The sequence below is a fragment of the Populus trichocarpa genome, chromosome 1 (assembly GCF_000002775.5).
Source record: "Populus trichocarpa isolate Nisqually-1 chromosome 1, P.trichocarpa_v4.1, whole genome shotgun sequence".
NCBI lineage: Eukaryota > Viridiplantae > Streptophyta > Magnoliopsida > Malpighiales > Salicaceae > Populus > Populus trichocarpa.
In genome coordinates this window covers 7,484,307-7,504,236 of record NC_037285.2, presented here as the reverse complement: position 1 = coordinate 7,504,236, position 19,930 = coordinate 7,484,307, and the positions used below count along the sequence as shown (strand labels likewise).

General features: G+C 35.9%; 3 protein-coding genes across 7 annotated transcripts; all 3 read right to left on the bottom strand.

Moving 5' to 3' along the window:
- Positions 1-1,965: 1,965 nt before the first annotated feature.
- LOC7472719 (arabinogalactan protein 41) lies at positions 1,966-3,410 on the bottom strand. Its single transcript, XM_002297952.4, has 2 exons — positions 3,118-3,410; positions 1,966-2,248 (listed from the first exon to the last, which is right to left on the bottom strand). The coding sequence occupies exons 1-2, from the start codon at positions 3,227-3,229 to the stop codon at positions 2,151-2,153; spliced, it is 210 nt and encodes a 69-aa protein (XP_002297988.1). The 5' UTR covers positions 3,230-3,410; the 3' UTR covers positions 1,966-2,150.
- A 4,171-nt stretch (positions 3,411-7,581) lies between these two features.
- Positions 7,582-11,179, bottom strand: LOC7472718 (CMP-sialic acid transporter 1). 3 transcript variants are annotated; one of them, XR_002982593.2, is made up of 9 exons: positions 11,015-11,179; positions 10,448-10,531; positions 10,129-10,343; positions 9,922-10,000; positions 9,495-9,664; positions 9,048-9,234; positions 8,436-8,626; positions 8,262-8,339; positions 8,090-8,153 (listed from the first exon to the last, which is right to left on the bottom strand). XR_002982593.2 is itself a non-coding variant. In XM_002297951.4 (8 exons), exons 1-8 carry the CDS (start codon positions 11,063-11,065, stop codon positions 8,010-8,012), a joined length of 1,008 nt encoding a protein of 335 aa, XP_002297987.2. In that variant the 5' UTR covers positions 11,066-11,179; the 3' UTR covers positions 7,582-8,009. The 3 variants fall into 3 exon arrangements, 2 of the variants coding, with proteins under 2 accessions (XP_002297987.2, XP_024459992.1); XM_002297951.4 differs by lacking the exon at positions 8,436-8,626 and having other exon boundaries at positions 7,582-8,153; XM_024604224.2 differs by lacking the exon at positions 8,436-8,626 and having other exon boundaries at positions 7,582-8,153; positions 9,048-9,186.
- Positions 11,180-11,624: 445 nt separating this feature from the next.
- On the bottom strand, positions 11,625-19,570 carry LOC7479329 (protein SPA1-RELATED 2). Of its 3 annotated transcripts, none has more exons than XM_024604201.2 (8): positions 19,260-19,570; positions 16,722-18,254; positions 15,985-16,142; positions 14,105-14,942; positions 13,441-13,587; positions 12,882-13,199; positions 12,720-12,779; positions 11,625-12,531 (listed from the first exon to the last, which is right to left on the bottom strand). In XM_024604201.2, exons 2-8 carry the CDS (start codon positions 18,216-18,218, stop codon positions 12,340-12,342), a joined length of 3,210 nt encoding a protein of 1,069 aa, XP_024459969.2. In that variant the 5' UTR covers positions 18,219-18,254; positions 19,260-19,570; the 3' UTR covers positions 11,625-12,339. The 3 variants fall into 3 exon arrangements, with proteins under 3 accessions (XP_024459969.2, XP_024459973.2, XP_024459976.2); XM_024604205.2 differs by having other exon boundaries at positions 19,228-19,480; XM_024604208.2 differs by having other exon boundaries at positions 19,276-19,480.
- Positions 19,571-19,930: the final 360 nt, after the last annotated feature.

The window sequence follows — 19,930 nt, the reverse complement described above, 5'->3', positions numbered from 1 at the left end:
GCAAATTCAGTTTCCAAGAAAGCTTGATTAAAATCCTGTGCTGGTGGGGTTTTGTCTGAGATCTATTCAGATATTAAGTGCTGTGAACCTCCTTCTCTCCTTCCATTGTGAAGGCCAAATGGATATCATTCAGTTTTAGACTCGTACAAAACATTTTAAGTTGTCGGAAAAGATTACGTTCACTTGATTTTGACTGGGAATCCATTTGGAAGTTAGAAAGCTGAGTTGTAATTTTAAAGAATGCTACAGATTAATGCCAAACTCTATTTTCTAAATTTGTTGCTATTATTCATTCCGAGAACGAAAGTTTAAGATGTTCTGTAACGGGTGTCCTAGCAGCAGGGCTGGTGACTGGCGATGGTCTTCTAATTACGAGGGCCATGTTTGTGTCCAAGCATTTTCATATATCACAGGTATACCTTTTAATCTAAATTTGCATGTTTGCACTGATGTTGATTTGGAGGTCTGTAGCTCTAGGTCTGTAGGGTTATGCATTTTGCTTAAAATCAATAAATGACACAAGGCTGCACTAAACCCCCCCTTCTTCATCGGATTGATCCAACACTAGTTGACCGTGGCTATCCTCAATTTTCGACCAAATTATATCAGACTTTTACAAGTCAACACTGTCTCCCCAAAAGACGCAACGTCTATTTTGCACGAATGATCATTGCCCTGCCACACAGCCACAATCAAGGTTGTTAAAATCACGAGTTGATTTTTAAAATCTTATAATTTTACGAGTCAACAAGTAAATAACGTGTTAAATCGGGTTAAAACTCGAAATCGGTCAAACTCGGTTAAAATCGGTAAAATCAGACCAATTTTACGAGTTTGATTGATTTCGAGTTTTAACCCGTAAAAATTGAAAACTTTACTGCCTCCCTGTCCGAGTCCCCTAACACTCCACCACATAAGTCCCCGCTCCCTAGTCTCTCTTTTCCCCGTTACCCAAATCTCAAATTTTCAATCTTAGCAGACTAACATCAGCATTAGAGTATCTTGGGTATGAGAAAGCCTTATACTGTATTTTAGGCCGGGAAGGCATGATTGGAGGATCGAAACCATGGGAAGACAGAGGTAGATGGTGAGGAATCAAAGGAGTAAAATAAGATATAGGAATACTTATATAGAGAGAAATATTGTGTTTTAAACTAACCATTTGTTAACTACAAAGAGAGACCACAAAGACTCAGAGAGAACTTGAAATACATGTCTTGCTTGGTGGGATATTTGAACATTATTTCTAGGACTTGTTACTAACATAAAAAAGGTGGAAAGTGAGGTGGCATGAGATTAAATTGATGTCATTTTGTACATTTTTGTTCTCATGGTCACGGGTTCACTGTATTGGTCTCTGTTATTTTTTTAAAAAAAAGTTGGTGATATACCTTAGAATGTTGTATCATCTCACTAGTTGTCTGCAGTGTGTTTCAAGACCTGCATGTCCTCTAGAAAATATTCTGAAACTCTATCAATAAAACATAGTTGTTCAATTTTATTTTTTTCTTTTCGTATTTTTAAGTTATTTAAACCATGTATGAATTTTTATTTGAATTATGTATTTTAAGGTGTTTGGATATTTGTATTGTTTATTTCACTTTTATTTTAATTGTGTTATATTATTATTTACTACTTGACTGAAATTGTCAATATATAATTAGTTAAAATATTTTTCTTACGATTTTATAATTTTACGATTCGAGTTTACTATCCGAGTTTATATTGTATATTTCGTGTCGTGTCAAAAAAATATTTTTGACAACCTTGCCCCAACACCTGTTTTCTATGAAAAGATTATGGTGAGTTTATGAAGCAGGCAGTGATTTTGAAGTAGCTTGAATTTTTTCCGACGCGACACTGATGCTGCATGCCATGTTTACAAACGTGAAATTGCTGCAAAGGGGCAAGAAGCTGAACCATATTTGGGGGTAAATGGGAGCAAAGGCAGAAGAAGATCAAGGCTGCCTCCAAACAAGTGATAGCATTAGCAACAACCACTGATCCCAACAACAACAAATTCGTCACAACTCAGAAACACTCCATTCATACAAATATCAACAGACGAAAATAAAGGATACACGCACATCACTCCCATAATCTAACCCAAACCTCCCTATCTCTATCTCCTAATCCAAAGTTTAACCATTTCAGAAGCTGTGAGATAAGTCTGCTGCGTGAATGAGGTATGTGAGCACTAGTGCCACCAACATCAGCACGTATGCAATGCCTTGGTCAATTGATGTCCCTGATTCAAAAAATAATAATAATAAAAAAAAATACTCCCTTTAATTCTCGGACAAAAACATAATGGTTAAAACATCAAGGCATGTACAGATCATTTTGGATGTGCAAACATTCTTTTCCCTCTAAAGGCAAGAGTCATGAACAATTGCACTGGCACCATTGATACAGGCATCCATTGATACAGGCATTTTAATTTTGTTGTAAGTTGTGTTCAAGAACGAATATAATTTCTTCAAGGGCATTTTTATTGTTAAATTCCCCGTAGCTCCTAACAATCATGACCATAAATAATTGTTGCTAAACAACTTCAATGCAAAAGGTCAAATATATAACAGAAAATCCAGGATGCTTAACCATAATTCGAACTCATTTCCTAAATAAACACAAATGCTCACAACTAACAACTAATCCTAATTAATTCCAATAACTTCCTGAGCCATTTCTTTACCTAAATCACCCAGCAAATAAATCCCCACAGGCTCACATTTTCAAGAAAATACTCTAGTACTCCTGTATTACCAAAAATTATTGATAAATCCCATTTTCCAAAACCTCCAAAATTCTTGCGTTAACAATTCTGAAGCTAAATCTCCCTTTTATCTCTATCACAGTTTATCAGTTTCCTTTTCCTTTCTTCTGGAAAAAGTAACACCATAACTTTTATCAAGAGAATATACAACATAAAAACTAAAATGCAGCATGAAGCACATTAAGCCAAAGATTTTTTTTTAAAAAAAAACCCTTAGATCTACAAACATGCCCATGTATGTGTGAAAGAATACAGGTTTCTCATGGATCCAAGATTTACCTTCATATAAAAATACAAACACATATAAACAAGAATGTATAACGAAAGTTCTGTTTTTTTACCATCACTGGTGGGGGCAGGAGCAGGAGCTTGGGCCTGAGCAACAGGCAGAACAAAGGCAGAAGCAAGAGCAAGAGCAACAACAGCTACAGCAATCCTGGAAACACCAGCCATTTTTCTTCTTCTTCTTCTTTTGATTTCTCTCTCTGCAACCTCTCAAAAATCTCTGCTGTTATGAAGAGCCGGCGCAGAGAGAAGAAAAAAATCACAAGGAGTTTGTGCCTTTTTCAGGACAAGGATGCTACGATTGAATGATGTGATGATGTTTCCGTTGTTGGATCGATCTTGCCTAGGTTTATATATTTCGTAAGAAAACCAGTCAATCCGGTAAGGCGGTAGCAAAAGTCGTGTGGGGCCCAGGCGCATGTTTCGGTGAGGGGGAGAGAGAAGAGCCATGTGACCGTCTGGCGATGGATTCCCGCCGCTGACAGGTTATGTTCCTGCAACTTATTAGTTGGCGCCATATGCTCCACTTCTGATTCGTCCACGTTTTCTTTTTTATTTTCACTTTAATACCCTTTTTTTCTTAAAAAAAAAATCTTCCCTTTTCCTTGTTCTTTAGCCATATTACATGTACGTCCTTGATGGTTACCAAACATGCTCAAATTTATTTATATTTTGGATTTTAATGCTGTGTTTGCTAATAAATTGTTAATGCTTCGATTTTCTAAGTTTTTCCTTGTAGTTCGAAAATCTTGATGAAGAATTTTTATTTTTTCCCATCAACATAAAAAGTGAAATTTATAATGAAAAAAATATCTCTTTTTTAAATATTCAATAACACAAGTCTATCAAATCCATCTATATATCTATGTTAATATATTTGTGTATAAAACTATATTTTATGTTGGTGCGATGTCCATAGCAAGTCTCAAAGCTAGTTTTTATTCAATTATATGCTGATTAAAATAAATATTTTAAATTTTGGAAGAGGAAATGTATTTCTTAAGTCGAGGTCTTTATTAATTATTTATGTATTTTTTTATTTTAATTAATAATATATATTTTTGTATAAACAACATCATTTTTCTAAAATAAAATCCAGGATAACTAAAATAAATATTGGCTAGAATCTCAATAATTTAAATAAAGGAGTGAAAAAAAATTATTTCTAGATGCAAAATTCTCATTTCCTTATTAATTTATTTTTTTCAAGACAAAAAAATATCCACTTAAGAAATACAAGTGATGCATTGCCTAATGCAATAGTTTTTGAAAAATAAAGAATATTTTCTTAAAACTTAAAGCTTAATTTCCAACTATTTTTTTTTATCAAGAAAACACCATTGATACATCATAGAAATTTAAATTTCCAAGGGCCAAATTGTAACAAGGAAAAAACTCTAGAGACCAAAGTGAACTTTTGCAAGAAACTCTGCAATGACGTGAACACTGAACAGTGCTTGTATGGCCAAGGGAACGTTAAAACTTAAAAGGATAATGTCAATAAGAACAATAATGATTAACAAGGTGAGCTACGAGTACTGTGGCGGGCTCCTACCCTGCAATCATATCCATGCTCTTGTTCTCTGCATTAAAAAAAAAACACCCTTTAGAAAGTGCTTTTGGATAAAATTTATGTTGCAGGCGTGCAATATCCTGCAATGATTCATTTTATCTCATAAAAACAAAGTTTTCAAGGGAGGGTTTTAGGTAATTTCTGCTCAAATTGCAAAGGTGGAAACGGTTGAAATTTCGATGGGAATCCTATACTGCTACTTTCCTAATGGAACACCATATATAAGCTGATATTATATGCTCTTAGAATCTTATACGAGAGCCAGCAAATGCCAGCAGCAAAGATTCTGATTTTGGTGCAAAAATCACTAATATATACCTAATATTCACGACAGCCTATGCCAACCAACATTCCTTCCTGTTTTGAGAATATCTTCTTCCTTGCCCATGAAGGCCATTGAATCTTCAAACCTAACGAGGCACTATTGTTTTTCTCCACAGCTGGTTGCGAGACCAATGCTACCTTTGTTATTACTTTCCAGCACACGAACAATAACGTATAGAACGACGTCTATCTGGAACAGCACCACCATATTATTATTATTATCATTATTATTGTTCATTCACTCACTGTTTTCTCTTTGTATTTAACAAGACTTTAAATAAATACACAGCTAAGTTTTGTTATTATTCCAGGAGTTTATTTATGTAAGAATGTGGTAGGTGTTTATGCTGTAGTTTTGTTTTATTTTAATACAATCAGTAAAAGAAGCTTACTCAATATCTTCCCAATAAAATTAGGTTCAACTTTATTTTAGCTAATCTAACTATTTTATTATCAGATAAATTATGTAACTTAAAGAAATGATCCAATTCACAAATTCACCTATTAAGAATTTAAAGATCATAACAATCGTCAAAAGTAGAAGCATTTGTATTATTTGATCTCATGACTCATTTATCATGGTTATCGTGGCTAGAATATATAACCTAAATAATTGTTATATTGGTTGTGTTTTTAATGAACTTGCCTATAATGATTGTTAATTTAATTTTTATTGGATTTTTTATTTGGAAAGTCTTTAAAGGTTCATCTCTCTTGGACAAATTGATCGTCTAAGTTTGCATAAGATTCAATTTCCCTTGAAGGCTCTAGGGGCATCATTAAAGATCAAGTACATGGTAATTATAGATTCAAGGTTGGACACTAAATGATCATGATGCTAATATATACAACATTAACTTTAAAATGAAATTGAAATCACATATAATTATTGCAAGTGAAATCACAATACAAAAATAAAGTTAAATTTTTTTTTAATATAGAGATTAATCAAGAACAAAACACACCAAGAAAACTTTAAATGCAATGTTAAATCCTCAAGTATAAATAATTAATCAAATAAAATGTCACAACCAAGAACTCACAATTAGCAAAAAAAAAACTAGATACTGAATATTAATAAGAAAAAAATTAAAATAAATAATAGATAAAAACTCCAAATGAGATCTTTTTTTGTTTTTTTAATTTTTAAAGCATAAAAGAATGTTAATGATAACCTTAATGGACAAATAGTAAACCATAAAAAGTAAACTTTATCAAATCTAAAGGTAGAGTAATTTACTCAAATTATCAAAATGGATCTTTTTGGATTGTTGATGTAGTATGCAAGGGGTGTTTGAGAGTGTTATTTTTTAAAGTGTTTTTTGTTCAGAAATACATCAAAATAATAATATTTTTTATTTTTTAAAATTATTTTTGATATCAGCATAATTAAAACGATCCAAAAAAAATAAAATATACATTACAATTAAAGAAAGAGAAGAATTTGGCATTCTTTCTCACGCCTCTCTCTCCCAAACTCTGATTGAGTATGGCAAGGAATATGAACTTGAATTGTCTGTCAAGCCTTTGCATTCAATATTGTAATCCTCGGATGAGCAGCAGGACTGCATAGAAACTCCTAAAATTCAGACTCCTAGATTTGTTTGAAATAATAAGATACCCGCTCCAAGTCATTGTTCGGAACCTTTCAATCCTATATTTTCTTTATTTTCCAGCTGGCCTCACAAGAAATAATTTATTCTCCATGAACCCTGATGGTCAGCTAATACATTTTATTTGATCTTTTTACCTTTTTGACGAGATGGGAGTAGGATTGACAGTTTTTCAACAATTTAGAGGAATCAATGGGGTCTGCTTTTATGTCAGCAATATTCTTAAATCTACAGGTGAAAAGGTTTTGATAAACATTATTATTAAATGCACCAAAACGTCAAGAGACCTGGCCCTGCTGCTTACATCAACCAATGAACTCAACATCACATTTGGTGTCTATATATCCACCCTTCTTTCGAGTTTTTATAACTTCAGCAGGCCATTATTTTACATCACCTAGAGAACAACAAATCATCCAAGCTTTTATGTTTATTATACCTTTTAGAATATTTGGATTCCTCATATTTGAAATTCTATAATATTTCACGATTTTCTCCAAGTCCTGGAACCATGATGTATGCCAACTCTTCAAGTGTCTTTCAGCAACCATGTCAACTTCAAGTGTCTTTAACTCAAGGGCTTGAAAAAAAGCCCATCTCAAAACATGCCTAACATTGATTGCAACCCAATGCCGCTTAACTCGACCTTGTCACCTGCATGTTAAGTGTCGAAATTATTTCTCCATGCGAGACTCCTTTGTACAATACAAAGATTCTCATTTTCACGTCGAGATGGGCAGATTCGATTGTGCCTTGCTTATGCTAGTCTTTGTTCCGACTCTCTTGCTGATGAGTCGTCCTTTCTTCGCCAGGCGTACTCGTTTGAACAGACTGGCCTGACTTTGAATTGAAGGAATTGATTGCAAGCTCTTTAGGCTACCCTCTTTATTCTTCTGCTCAATTCTTGTCATCGGACTCGGCATCTCGTATATTTGCTGTCAAGATCAGAAACTAGAAGACTCAACGTTCATCCAACCCAAAGTAATTTCATGAATTTGAAGTGGAAAATCTGAACAAAAGAGCCGACAAATATCTCATTCCTTGATTGCATCGGAGAGTACAATTAAACTTGTAGATGATAGCGATCAGTTGAAAAATGGACATGAGAGGAATTACATTACAAGAATCTTATCACTGTGATGGCTCATAATTCTACTTGGAACGTTGTGCATATTCAGCTGATAACTCCAATAGTTAGACTAAATTGACAGTGTGGATAAGCAGGTGCACCGTTTTCTTTCGAAACTAGAGCCAAAATCTCAATAGATGGCTTATATAGCATTTGCTAATAGTGGAGCAGAACCCAGTTGCTTGTAGAATTGGTTCTGATTCAAGGATATTAGGCCTCTTCAAGCGTGCTGTGCAGAAACCATTGCTTTAATGCCACTTTCAATAAGCAATTGGCAGAGACTAATCGTTTCCAGATGTGCAAGAAAGATCAGGAATCTGTTCTTCGTTCAACCGTTACTTCTTTCAGGCTCTCGGGAGCGGCTCTGACTTGTGTAGGCAAATCCAAAAGCATGTTTGGTGGGGCAAAATACATGTGCAGTGACATCATACAGATGATAATACCCAAGAAAAGCTGCAGCATGACACAGAAAATGAAACAAGTTTATTGATGGTATCAAAATCAACCAGCGTATGTGCAGAAAGGATTCTATTATTTGATGACCAGTGAGTGCATGAATACCTGCAAAGTAGGCTTGAAGCTAAAGAGGTACACAGACCAAACCATTGTTAGCAGCATTGCCATTGATGTGGCATACACCTGAGAGAGGGAGGCATGGAGCAAGATATTGTAATAAAGGCATTTGAGCCTAAAGGACCGAAATTACAAGTAAAAGGACACTTGAGACTTCCATACATCCTATAACACTTGGTGTGTCCCATAAGGAAACTCCTGTTGTGTATTCCATAGCCCATGAATTATGGTGGCATGTAAAGTCATTTTGTCAGAAAACTGGAGCCTTGTATTTTATCAGCAGTCTTATGAGCATGACTATAGCAAACTTTGAGGTGTAAATGGAAAACTACAATGAATAAAGCTGGAGCATCCTGTATATAACAAGGAAATGGCTTGTTTAGTTGCATGTAAAGCTGAAAAAATAAAGTTCTCATGAAGCCCTTTTCCATCATGGTTTCAGGCAGATTCGTGAACAAATAGGTATTATAGAATGATGACACATAAGGGTAGCTTAGTGGCAAGCACCCCTGCCGGGATCCATCGAGATCCTGGGTCTGAGTCCTCCCTTGCCCTCTCTAGCTTGAAAAGAAGGGGATATATTATAGAACAATACTGAAGTATGAAAATGAAAAATCAAGGGAGCATTCTGGTTTCTATAAATCTTTTCATAGTTAAGTCAATGGAATTCTCATCATCTGCATCTATGAGACGCACAGCATCGATGGATATTTTCATGATTGTGTGCATCCTCCGAAAGATATATGACGAGGAAGCCATAAAAAGAGAATTTACCTTCACGATATTGTCAGCATACTTCATCAACCATGAAACCAACAAGCCAGTGGATCCAAGATTCAAAACAACCATCCAAGTTGTAATACTGTAGCCATTGAAAAGGCGTTGCCACCAGGATCCGTTCTCATATCCACCCCTGTAATCATCCAGGACAAGCCGAGCCAAGTTGAATATTGAGCCAAATCTGAAGTGGAAGGAAATACCTAAATCATCAACATAATTAACGTAATAATGTATTTTGCCAACCAATGACTCCATATTCTCTATCGCAAAAAGTATGTAAATAGAGCAGGGTCAGGAATATATAAGGGAGTGTGAGATAAGCCTAAGAGCCTTGGAAGAAGATATCCAGGTCAAGTTTGCTACCATGACTATTTACAGGCAACGTTACTAAAAAAGCATCTTGAAAAGGGAAAAGTCATTGAATGGAGAAAAGATACCTACGTATATAATTGAACGTTTTGCCAATACAAGCTATCGTTGTTCTTCTTCATCAGAAACTCTGTGTAGACACCTGCTAATGCTGATAGACAAGCAGATACTGCCCCCAACATATAGCCTTGAATTGGAGCTGCAAATAGAGAATCACAGGATGCTTCTCCACAACCTTTAACCTACAATAAATGAAAGAAAAGCATTCATTATTATTTTATTTTTTTTGGTTATAGATAAAATGTTAACGAATAAATTAAAAGGGAAAGTTGATGATAATTAGGATCGTGAAAAAACTGCAATATAACAAAGACAGCGATTTTGGTGTAAAATAAAAATCTGAACAGAAACTTGCAGTGCATAAGTTAAATAACCAAAGAACTAAACAAAGCATGAAGATGAAGAGGAGAAATTGCTAACAATTCAAATAACCACCTACCTGGCTTGTGGTTGTTCCAACAGCTAATAGAATAATTGCCATCCACTGCAGATTAGACAGTCTCCTCCTCAGGAACAGCCTAAAGAATGAATCATAGAGAAGGCAAAGAAAATCATCAATTAATTAGCTGAAACAAGGCTAAATTCATTCCAAAAGACATCCAACCGAGGAAGCGAATGATAAAAAAGAACAGTATAAAATAGGCACCTGAATAATATGCCAGTGGTAACAATCTTCAAATTACCCATTATCTGGTAAGTGGATGCATCCACATAAGTCAAAGTAGCAAACTGAACATTGTTATGAATTAGATAAATGATTGAAGGAACAACGTATAAGCGCACACTCTTCCATTCTGTAGTCATCCTTGTAGATGGTGATATCTGGCACTCTCTCCAAACAAGTAAACTAGAAAGCACCAGCTGTTGTTCAAATAAACACAACATTAAAAAGAAAGCCAATTTACATATGGAAAAAACCGTCATTGCTATGTTAAATGGTCTGTCCACTCAAGAGCTAAGAATACCTTGAAAACTTCAGCAAGAAAGGGTACAGTGGCATAGTCGTACAAATACTTTCCATTACTTTGAGATAGAGTAGTCAAAATGCCCTGCCAGTAAATAAAGGAGGAGGATAGGTTAATTTAATTTATCTGTTTCAGCGTAAAAAAAAAAAAATCTTCGAATACAGAGATCTGACAGTATTTCGAAGCTACAAAACTTCCTCGGATACGAAACCAATTCACCCAAAGCATCTTATTCAATCGATCACAAGTTTCTGCATTGCTTTTTAAATACCTCCGATTTTGCTATTATTTTCGTATCTCAACTCTCATTTTCCTTGAACTTTTTATTCACGCCTCAAAACCCAAACGCCTAATCTATCTCGCCTTTCTTATAATAAATTCTTAATTACGCCTCGAATCACACAATCCAAAATGCTTAATCTCTCTCACACACACACAAACACATTTCTGGTACTTCCACATTTTCATAATCATGAAATCAAAAGCTATAGATTCAAAACTTAAGAGCAAAGTGAAAACTTTGATCGATCTCTAGATATTATAGGGATTTGGAAGTGAGAGAGAGACCTGAGAGCTGGTGAGAAATGTGAGAAGTAAGGCGACGAAGTACCACTGCATCCTCGTCTTCCTCGATTTCCACGCACTCTGCTACACTTGCTTTCTCTTCTTTCCCAAATACTACTCGCATTTGTTTTTGGATAATATTATTTGAGTTTGGTCTTTAAATTAGCTTATAATTACAATTACGTCCTTAAATATCACAGGATAAGAAGTTCGATTCGGTCTACAAATTAAAGAAACTTCTAAACTAAGCTTTAGTCGTAGTTCTTAGCACAGGATCTTGAGTGGGCCGACTATTGTGCGGCTGTTTGGGAGAGTATTAACAGTTATTTTTCAAATGGGCGGGCCTCATGGGCCATCCTGCTCTGTATTTCTGCTCATAAGCTGAATTTTGACCATCTTGTAGCCTGGCTGACACTTTCAGAAGATGTTAGGTTTAAGCCATATTTACTTCTATGTCTCGTGTCAAACTCTAAAAAGCAGTATGACACCAGCCTGTTTCCTGCTGGGAAAATCAGCTGTTTTTCTTATCTCCTTGTTACAAGACTTTATGGAAATTGTCAACAGTGCCATTGAACTACTTCATCAAGCTATCAGCAAGGCCAGAAACGCAGACTGTGGCAACTAAAATAATCTTTTCAAAACGATATTATCATATACACCGTTCCTTTTTCTATAAAATTTACATGTGCTAGCTTTTATATTTGCAAGATTCAATCCGTAGATACAACTCAACAAGGAATTAGATGGAATTGGTGTAGATGTCCACTTGGCATCAAATAGGCCCCACTATTAAATAGAACTTGAAAACTCAAGTGTATATATGCAGGTCCTAGCCAAAACTTTGAAGGGCTGCCTGCCAATTCACAAATGCCGGAATTGGTCAGAAGCCCTTATTATGACCAACGTAACTTGTTGCATCACGATGCCCGATGCTTCCTCGGAGTCTTATTTCAATCCAGCACATCTTGACACCACATTGATCTCAATCATTTTTGTTTTATATTTACAAGCAGTGTACCCTCTTAAACAATATGATATTCTGGTGCTTTCACCGGCAAATATCTCAGATCTGGTATCTGATCTTTCTTATCTGGAGATCTGGAACCGGAATTTGCTTCCCTAAGTGAAGTCAGTAGTTCAGCCAACTGAAACCCTTGTATCACTGAGCAAGCTGAGCAGATGACATTCGTCGAAGATATTGCCAAGCAAATTTGCGGTTTCAGTTTATGAACATGCTGTCCGGAAAAAAGAAAAGGCTCCGGGTCCCCATGCAATAAGGAAGCCAAACGAATGTGGTTTCCAATTGATCTCAGATTGACTATTTTGCTTCATAGCATTTGCAATGCTTTTATACACCCACTCGAATTAGCAGCAACAACCATGTCTGATTTCCCTCTCCAGCAGACACTTGAAACAAACTGCCCATTGTCACAATCTGTTTCCTTACCAGAAATAGGATCAATTGAACCAAACTTGTGAGAAGTGATTGGCATAGGTAGAGATCTATGGTAAGCATAAACCTGAAAGGAGACAACATCACTTCAGTAAGTTAAAGAGTAGATGTACTTTGGCAAAAATGGTAGAGGTCGCGTATGAAAGCTGGGAACTATTGTTCTTCTCTTTCATTTTTTACCCCCTTTCAGTGATGAATTCTCATCCTCACTTATTATCAAGCAAATCATTCTGCCAAAAAAAACTGAAGCCATACCTCATTTGTTTCTGATCCACATGCTATGTAACCATTGGCAACAGATAGACCCACAAAGTTCTGCAGGAGCAAGAGATACCCGTAAGAGGAAATGATTAAAATAAAATAAAATAAAAGCAGCGCAAGAACAAACTGGCTAGCTCCTTAAACACAAGCACTGACCTTCTCGTTAGTGTGTCCACCAAGGGTTAAGCTGCAAGCACTAGGGGATAAACCACTGGAGCTGGTTTTATTGAGATCCCAAATCTTTAACGTATTGTCAGTTGATGCAGTAACCAGAGTTTCAGAATCCAAGAATTTAACATAGCTCACAGCTTTGTCATGGCCAGACAATACACACCAGGGGGCTCTAACATTCCGAAGATCATAGCAATAGGTTCTGTAATCTGCAGACCCAAAGGCCAGCAAATGAGTAGAGTGAGAAGAGAACTGCACGCAGCAGACATTTGCAATGTTCCTGATTGTGCTTGTACTATTTTTCTGCAAAAAGGTTTGAACTGCATAAGCTTTTATTAAGCAAATTACAGAAAGAATTTCAATTTTTTGAGCAATAGCTAGAGCTGCAAGAAAGAAGAATAAACATATAAAGTTAAAGAAACACCAAGCAGCACTATCACATTTTAACTCAAATGGCCTTCATTAAATAGTGGAACATTCTTCCAACTCTGGTTTTAGGAATCCCAAACTATTACAAAGTACAAAAGAGATGGGGAGAACATGCCTCATTAATGCTCCACAGCTTCACAGAACAATCATCACTTCCACTGGCTAATTTTGTTGGATATACTTGAGAAAAGTCCACAGACCAAGCTCTCTTTTCATGCTCCTTATATTGAAAAACCACTTGACCAGTATTCACATCCCATAGCTGGAATTCATCAAAGCAAATCAGGTAAAGAGCAACGTGGGGAATTTAAGAATACAACCACAAGATCTAAAATGTACAGTGGAAAATAAAAATAAGCAGACAAATTTGAGCACACATGAAGATAATAATTACAGTGTGTAGGAGAAGGATAACCAATGCGATTCAAGAAGTTGAGAAACCTCAACAAATACAATGTAAACTTATAGATTAGCAACAATATGATGTTCTTTTTTAAGCTGACATTTGAAAATTTCAGAAGTGAGGATATTTAGGGCTTATTTTTTTTATAAAAGAAAGATCAAAGATGATTGCAGGGGACAAGATGAAAGCTGCAGTAAGAAAACTAAAGAATATGACACTGGAATCCCTTATAACCCCAAGAAATTCAGAAGCTGATGCAGAAAACTCCATATCCAAGCCACAGATATGACAAGGTTGTCCCGCATCAGGTCGACCCACTGATACTCACAGAAAGGTATTTCAACAGTAAAGAATCTAGCATGCAAGATATACACACCTTAACAACACCATCATAGCCAGTTGAAGCCAGATAGCTCTTGATGTAGCTGTTCCAGCAAATGCAGCTGAGCTTTGACTCATTTGACATTTCAATGACTGGATAATGAATATCAACAGAGTCATTAAAGAGTGAATCAAACTCAAATATCTTTATTTTCTTTGATACTCCAGCAGCAGCAAAATAGTCTGCATCACGGTCAAAACTCAAAGAACAAATAACATTTGCAGAATTATTGAAGTCCCCGGTTCTTAGTAGCCCACGTGCTTCAAACTTACTATAACGAGCATACTTGCACAAACCATCAAAAAAGGATCCAAGGCAATCAGTGGTATTCTGTGTTTCTTCATCCTCCTGTGCTAAATCCCAGTTCTTACGATTTATCAGTAAGTCCTTATCTTGGCGAGTGGCAGCATCAGTCTCAGCAAGCTGGACTTTGGATCTCATGGAGAAATAAGCACTTTCAAGCTGGCTGATATTGCTCATCAACCTCATATTGTTTGTCTGAAAATCAGGAGATACTTGAGAAAGTGCCTCCAACCTGGAAGGTTCTTTATGCTCAGAGGTAGGTTGCCTTTCATTTATAAAGTCATTCTCTAAGCAAGAATGGTGCAAGTGTTTCTTTGAGCAGCTTCTCCTACCAACCTCTTCGATATCAGTATCCAAGCATCTAACATCTTCCACTAACTTAAAGGCGTGCTTCTGCTTCTGCTCCTTCAATGAAACAAGGAAATGCAACAAAAGTTCTGATTCGGCATCATCTTGGTCAACAGAGGATGACAATTCTTCTGCGGACACCTCTTGCAATCCATTAATCAATTCAGATTGTAGGATTTCCCTGCCAGATACAAGCAAAATAGAATCTCACACGAGGGCATAAGTTTAGAATTTAACAACTTGCACCAGAACTATAGCATGAGTTAGCAGGCACCCATCCTGGTAACAAAGCCAGAATGTTTTACAATCAACTAATGCACTAGTTTGGGAAAGAAAAAGAAGAAGCATAAAATACTTGAAATTCATTTCTTATGAGAAAATCGATGATCAGTCCAATGCAAAAATCTATTGCATTATGTCCCCACGTATCCCACAAACTGATGCAGGTGCAATTTCATCCCATATTTTGTCCAAAATCTTGTTAAGGTCCTCAGTCTTTAAAAGGGGGCAATTTTAATATCAACCTATTATAAGTGGTTCAATGTGCCTGTTCCATCTACTTCCATTAGTAACACCATGACAGACACAAGTCACAACCATCCAGCTTTCCTTTCATTTCTTCCTCATTCACCAGGTTGAATAAAAATCCCCACAGTTAACTAAGGTCCATAAAACCCATTTAATTCGTCAGATGTGAACTCAAATTTCATGGCTTTAACACCACCAACTACATGCAAGGGTAGACTACATATGCATAATATGGATCGAGAGTGAGAGAGAGTTCAGACAAAGCTTAGGGAGATTTAATGTTGGTGAGAGGGTGTGAGATAGGAGCTTCGATGATCTAGTCCTCTGCTCACTCGTAGAAGCACAAAACATGGTGTAAAGCCTCTTTTAGGGGCAAGAGGCTAGCTTTCCATGGATGTAAATATTTTATTAATGAAGAAATGAACACGAATTAAAGTTAAATGAAAAAGAAACAAAACAAAAGGGAAGTTTGGTACTGACACTTCCAAAGTGCTTGGATCACATTGAGTTCAAGGTAAAGTCTCACAATCAGATTTAAATCTTGCCACAAATTAACAACTCTTGTAACTCAATTTATTTTTAGTCCTCTAATAGTTTAAATGCCAAGACTATTGATTAATGGAATGTCAAGCTTTTAAGGTCTTCATATCCAATAAAATTCAAGATTTTACAAATTTAAAACAAGCTAGGATTACCTTGCTGTTGGGCGTGATGAGGGTTCAGGATGAAGTAGCCAAAGGCAGAATCCAGCTTCCTTTGGATTTTCTGATAAAAGTTGTGGAGGAAGAATCCTGTGACAAAGGTCTGACATTGCTGTTGCATGTGCTCTGTCAGAGTCAAAACGACCAAGCAACTGAAAGAAACAACCTAATTAATCATATAAAAAAGAAAATTTCTATCCAAACCCATAAATCTAAACAAAATAAACAAACATAGAGAGAATGACAAACAAAAATAAGCAGGACGCATAGGATAAGCTTATATAGCCAACAAAAGAATACTACTGCTACTACACTTCGATAATGACAGCAATTTCATGGTTGTAATTTCTACTACATATGGCAGAAAAATCTTCTCAGATTGTGAATCACCAATGCTTAAAAAAGCCCCAATAATTATATTTGTTATGGACAGGTAGCATTTGGGAAAAGGGATAGAGCAACAAACAAATGAATTTTTTATCACACAAAAGGATGTGCCAGCTTTCAAGACTCATGAAAACATGCATTTATAAGAAATAAACTGTTTTTGAAAACATTTATACATGGAGATAAATTATGCACCATGGTAAACCAAAGTAACAATCAGAATCTTCAGACAAATGAAAAAGATGTTTCATTAATAGCATTTATCAAATAATTAAGCACAAACAATTTCATAGATGCACAGCGAGAGTGCTCAATAAACAAGATGAGAAATAACATCTTCGCACCTCAAATAGAAGAATACCAAGACCATAAATATTTGATGCAGTCCTGCAGATCCCCTCACTGAGCTCCTCGGGACTTGTATACCATTTCTCTTCCAACTGGTCACTAATAGATGTCAACTGGCGTTGACCTAATTTAGATGGCTGATGGCTGATGGACTTGGCCTGAATTCCATATTCTGCATTACAGTTATGTTCAGTAGCTTCATTTAGAGAATTTTGTGAAACAGTAGCATCGATGTCCCCATCACATGTAGATTCAAGTTTCAAGCCATATTTTGCAGAGAACTGAGGCCAGCGACTGGTATAGTTCATGCTCTCACTGAACTTCTGCTTCTTCACAGATGCAGCAACAGAAGAAAACATTCCTTGTTCCAGCAGCCTTCTCCTGACCACATGATTGTCGGAGTAGGGTGCATTTCGACCCTTGACACTTTCAACCAAATCTCTCTGAGCAGCTGAACCAAGGTATTTAACCTGATTAGATTGCAACAACTTAAAGCTAGATGGCCGCAAGTCAGGCAATGCAACTCCTTGCGAATGAGAATAATCCACTAGATCAACAATCCGTCTAAATACATGCAAGCTCTCAACTTTATTCACTTTGTGCCGTCCAGCATTCAGCCATTCCCTCAAACTCACTCCATCATGATCAGAACCAGCAGGCCTCGGCCCAGCAATCCCATGTGAAGAGGGCATCATTACAGTTTTAGCACTCAAGTTCAAAGGGGTATCAGAAGCTGCCAAAGGTCCACCAACAGCCCTTTCATTGTTCTGGTATCTTGGTTGAAGTTTGAAGCTATCATGTGGAGGCCCTCTATAAACAATCCCCTTACCTTTCAAGGTGTTTTTGACAAAAAATTCTGAGAATCCTGATTTCGATAGAATCTTTGTCCGGATATTAGCATGCGAGCTCATATTGCCTGACAACCCATTAAAGTCAGGATGTGTCAATTGTTCTGAGACTTCATTTCTTTCATTGCTCGAGGTTTTTTGAGCCAAAATGTCAGATGAAGATGAGCGCCGCACATCTAGCATTGCTTGACCACTGTCCTTATACAAGATATTACTACGAGAAATCCCAGTCATGGATCCCCCTCCAATTTGATAAAGATGCGGCCACTGATTCTGCCTAGTTTGCATCCTTTCCCTATTATTCAGTGTACCAACAATGGCTAAATTTGAACCATCAAAATTTCTCACCATTAATTCTTCATTCATGTTCCCAGCATCATCTATAGAGCGAGGGCTAGAGCATGGCTGCTCAGATGCATCCATAGGGCTTGCACTCCTATTTTCATTCTTACCCTCCAACATATCAGCAAGTACATGAAAGGAGCTCTCACGATAATCATCCACACCAGCTATATCCATTTCACGAGATTCCAACAAGTTGGAGCTTTCAGGTGGTTTCACGGAATGCTCGCTCTCTTTACCTCGGAGGTGGGCCTGCTCCACCACGTCCATTGAAGCCACTTCATCACCTAATCCTTCGTCCATATCATCCAAAAACAGACTAGTCTATCATGCATCCATCTAGCAATGTAAACAGGACTTGTTTTCAGTCAAACATTCAGTAACCACATGCCTATCATCGATCTTACTTAAGCTAAAAACAAGATAAAAAGCAATGGCATTCATTTACTACACTTAATTTCACAGCTTTGAGCATAAATCACTAAATAATTTCAAACCCACAAAAACTTCAGCTATAATCTTCACTTCCTCACTAAAATAAAAAATCAAGAAATGCTTCCATAAAAGAATCAACACCAACCCATAATTCAAAAAGTTGAAGACTTCAACAAAATGAAAGCCTAGCAAAGCTCTCTATCTGGAAGCTGAAATTCTAAATGCCAGAACTGAAACAAATTTCTAAAATAATTACCAAATTCTAACACCAACCCAGAATCCAAAAAGTTCGCAAGTTAAACAAATGAAAGCCTAGCAAATCTCTATTTCAAAGCTAAGAATCCGTAAATGCAAGAAATGGGACAAACTTAACCAAACAATCCCTTCTCCACAAAACTTAGCTATAAACTTCACTTCCTCACCAAAACTGAAAAATCAAAAAACTTTTTTCAAATAATCAAAATTTCCAAATTCTAACACAACCCAGAATCCTTAAAGTTCTCCACTTTAACAAAATGAAAATCCTAGCAAAACTTGCTTGGAAACTAATAATCAGAGAAAGCAACAAACGAACAAATTTAACCAATAACTGCTTCTCCACAACACAAAAAAAAAAACCCACAACAAAATGTTAAAAGTTCTCCACTTCAACAAAATGAAAATCCAAGAAAAACTTGTTCGGAAACTAAGAATCAGAGAAAGCAATAAACGAACAAATTTAACCAAATAACTGCTTCTCCACAACACAAAAAAAACCCACAACAAAATGTTATCTTTGATATCTCTTGATTTTCTTAGCAACCAAGCAGATACTAAAATGAAAAGGATAACCAAATGCATTAAAAAAAAAAAAAACTTATTGAAATAGGGCACTAACATTCTTTCAGGTAATGAACTTAAAGGGCAAACCTGGAAATTTTTAGACCTTGAAAAAAACCCTAGAAGGACGTAATTAGTGATAGGAGTAATAGAAGAGACTCTTGCTTTGCCTGTAATGGAGATGGGATATCTCTCTCTGCCTCTAATTTTGCAGCTTCAAATTTTGGATATATTGTACCAGTTTATAAAAATTAAGACGATATATTTTTTTATTATTTTTTTAAGATATTTTATTGGATGTGTTTTATTAGATGTTAATTTAATAATTATGTTTTAAGTATGTTTTTATTTATTTTATTTTTTCTGCATGTAGATCTATGAAAGGAAGGTTCAAATGGTCTGGAGAAAGGGTGGCCAGTTATTTTTCTTCAGGGAATTATTTAATTAATAATTCTAGCTCTTTGAAATTAGCATCATACATTGTTGTATTTTTACTAGGACGCCATTCATGGACCTTGGCTAGCTTTTTGCTTTTGATCACTGTCTAGCCCATAGAGTGTTGATGGTTCAGGATTCAAATCATTGCTATTTTTAAAACTTATCTAAAAAAAACATTTAGTATTTAATTAATATTTTATTTTATACACATTTGTTTTTTTATTTAGTTAAATAAAAAAAATCTGAAAATATAAGGTTATTAAGCTTATTACCTGGATAAAAAGTTTGACAAGTTAACTTGATTTGATTAAGAATTAAATTTT

Bases quoted from the DNA above. Each gene is read 5' to 3' on its own strand.
- LOC7472719 (XM_002297952.4), bottom strand. From the start codon at position 3,229: ATGGCTGGTGTTTCCAGGATTGCTGTAGCTGTTGTTGCTCTTGCTCTT. The intron at 2,249-3,117 runs GTAAAAAAACAG...TTTTTGAATCAG, and splicing joins TCCTGCCCCCACCAGTGATG to GGACATCAATTGACCAAGGC.
- LOC7472718 (XM_002297951.4), bottom strand. From the start codon at position 11,065: ATGCAGTGGTACTTCGTCGCCTTACTTCTCACATTTCTCACCAGCTCT. The intron at 10,532-11,014 runs GTCTCTCTCTCA...ATTTACTGGCAG, and splicing joins CATTTCTCACCAGCTCTCAG to GGCATTTTGACTACTCTATC. The intron at 8,340-9,047 runs GTAAATTCTCTT...TCCCTCTCTCAG, and splicing joins ATGCTGACAATATCGTGAAG to GTGTATGCCACATCAATGGC.
- LOC7479329 (XM_024604201.2), bottom strand. From the start codon at position 18,218: ATGGACGAAGGATTAGGTGATGAAGTGGCTTCAATGGACGTGGTGGAG. The intron at 16,143-16,721 runs GTGCGAAGATGT...TGTTTCTTTCAG, and splicing joins TTGGTATTCTTCTATTTGAG to TTGCTTGGTCGTTTTGACTC. The intron at 12,532-12,719 runs GTATGGCTTCAG...GTCTCCTTTCAG, and splicing joins GTGGATCAGAAACAAATGAG to GTTTATGCTTACCATAGATC.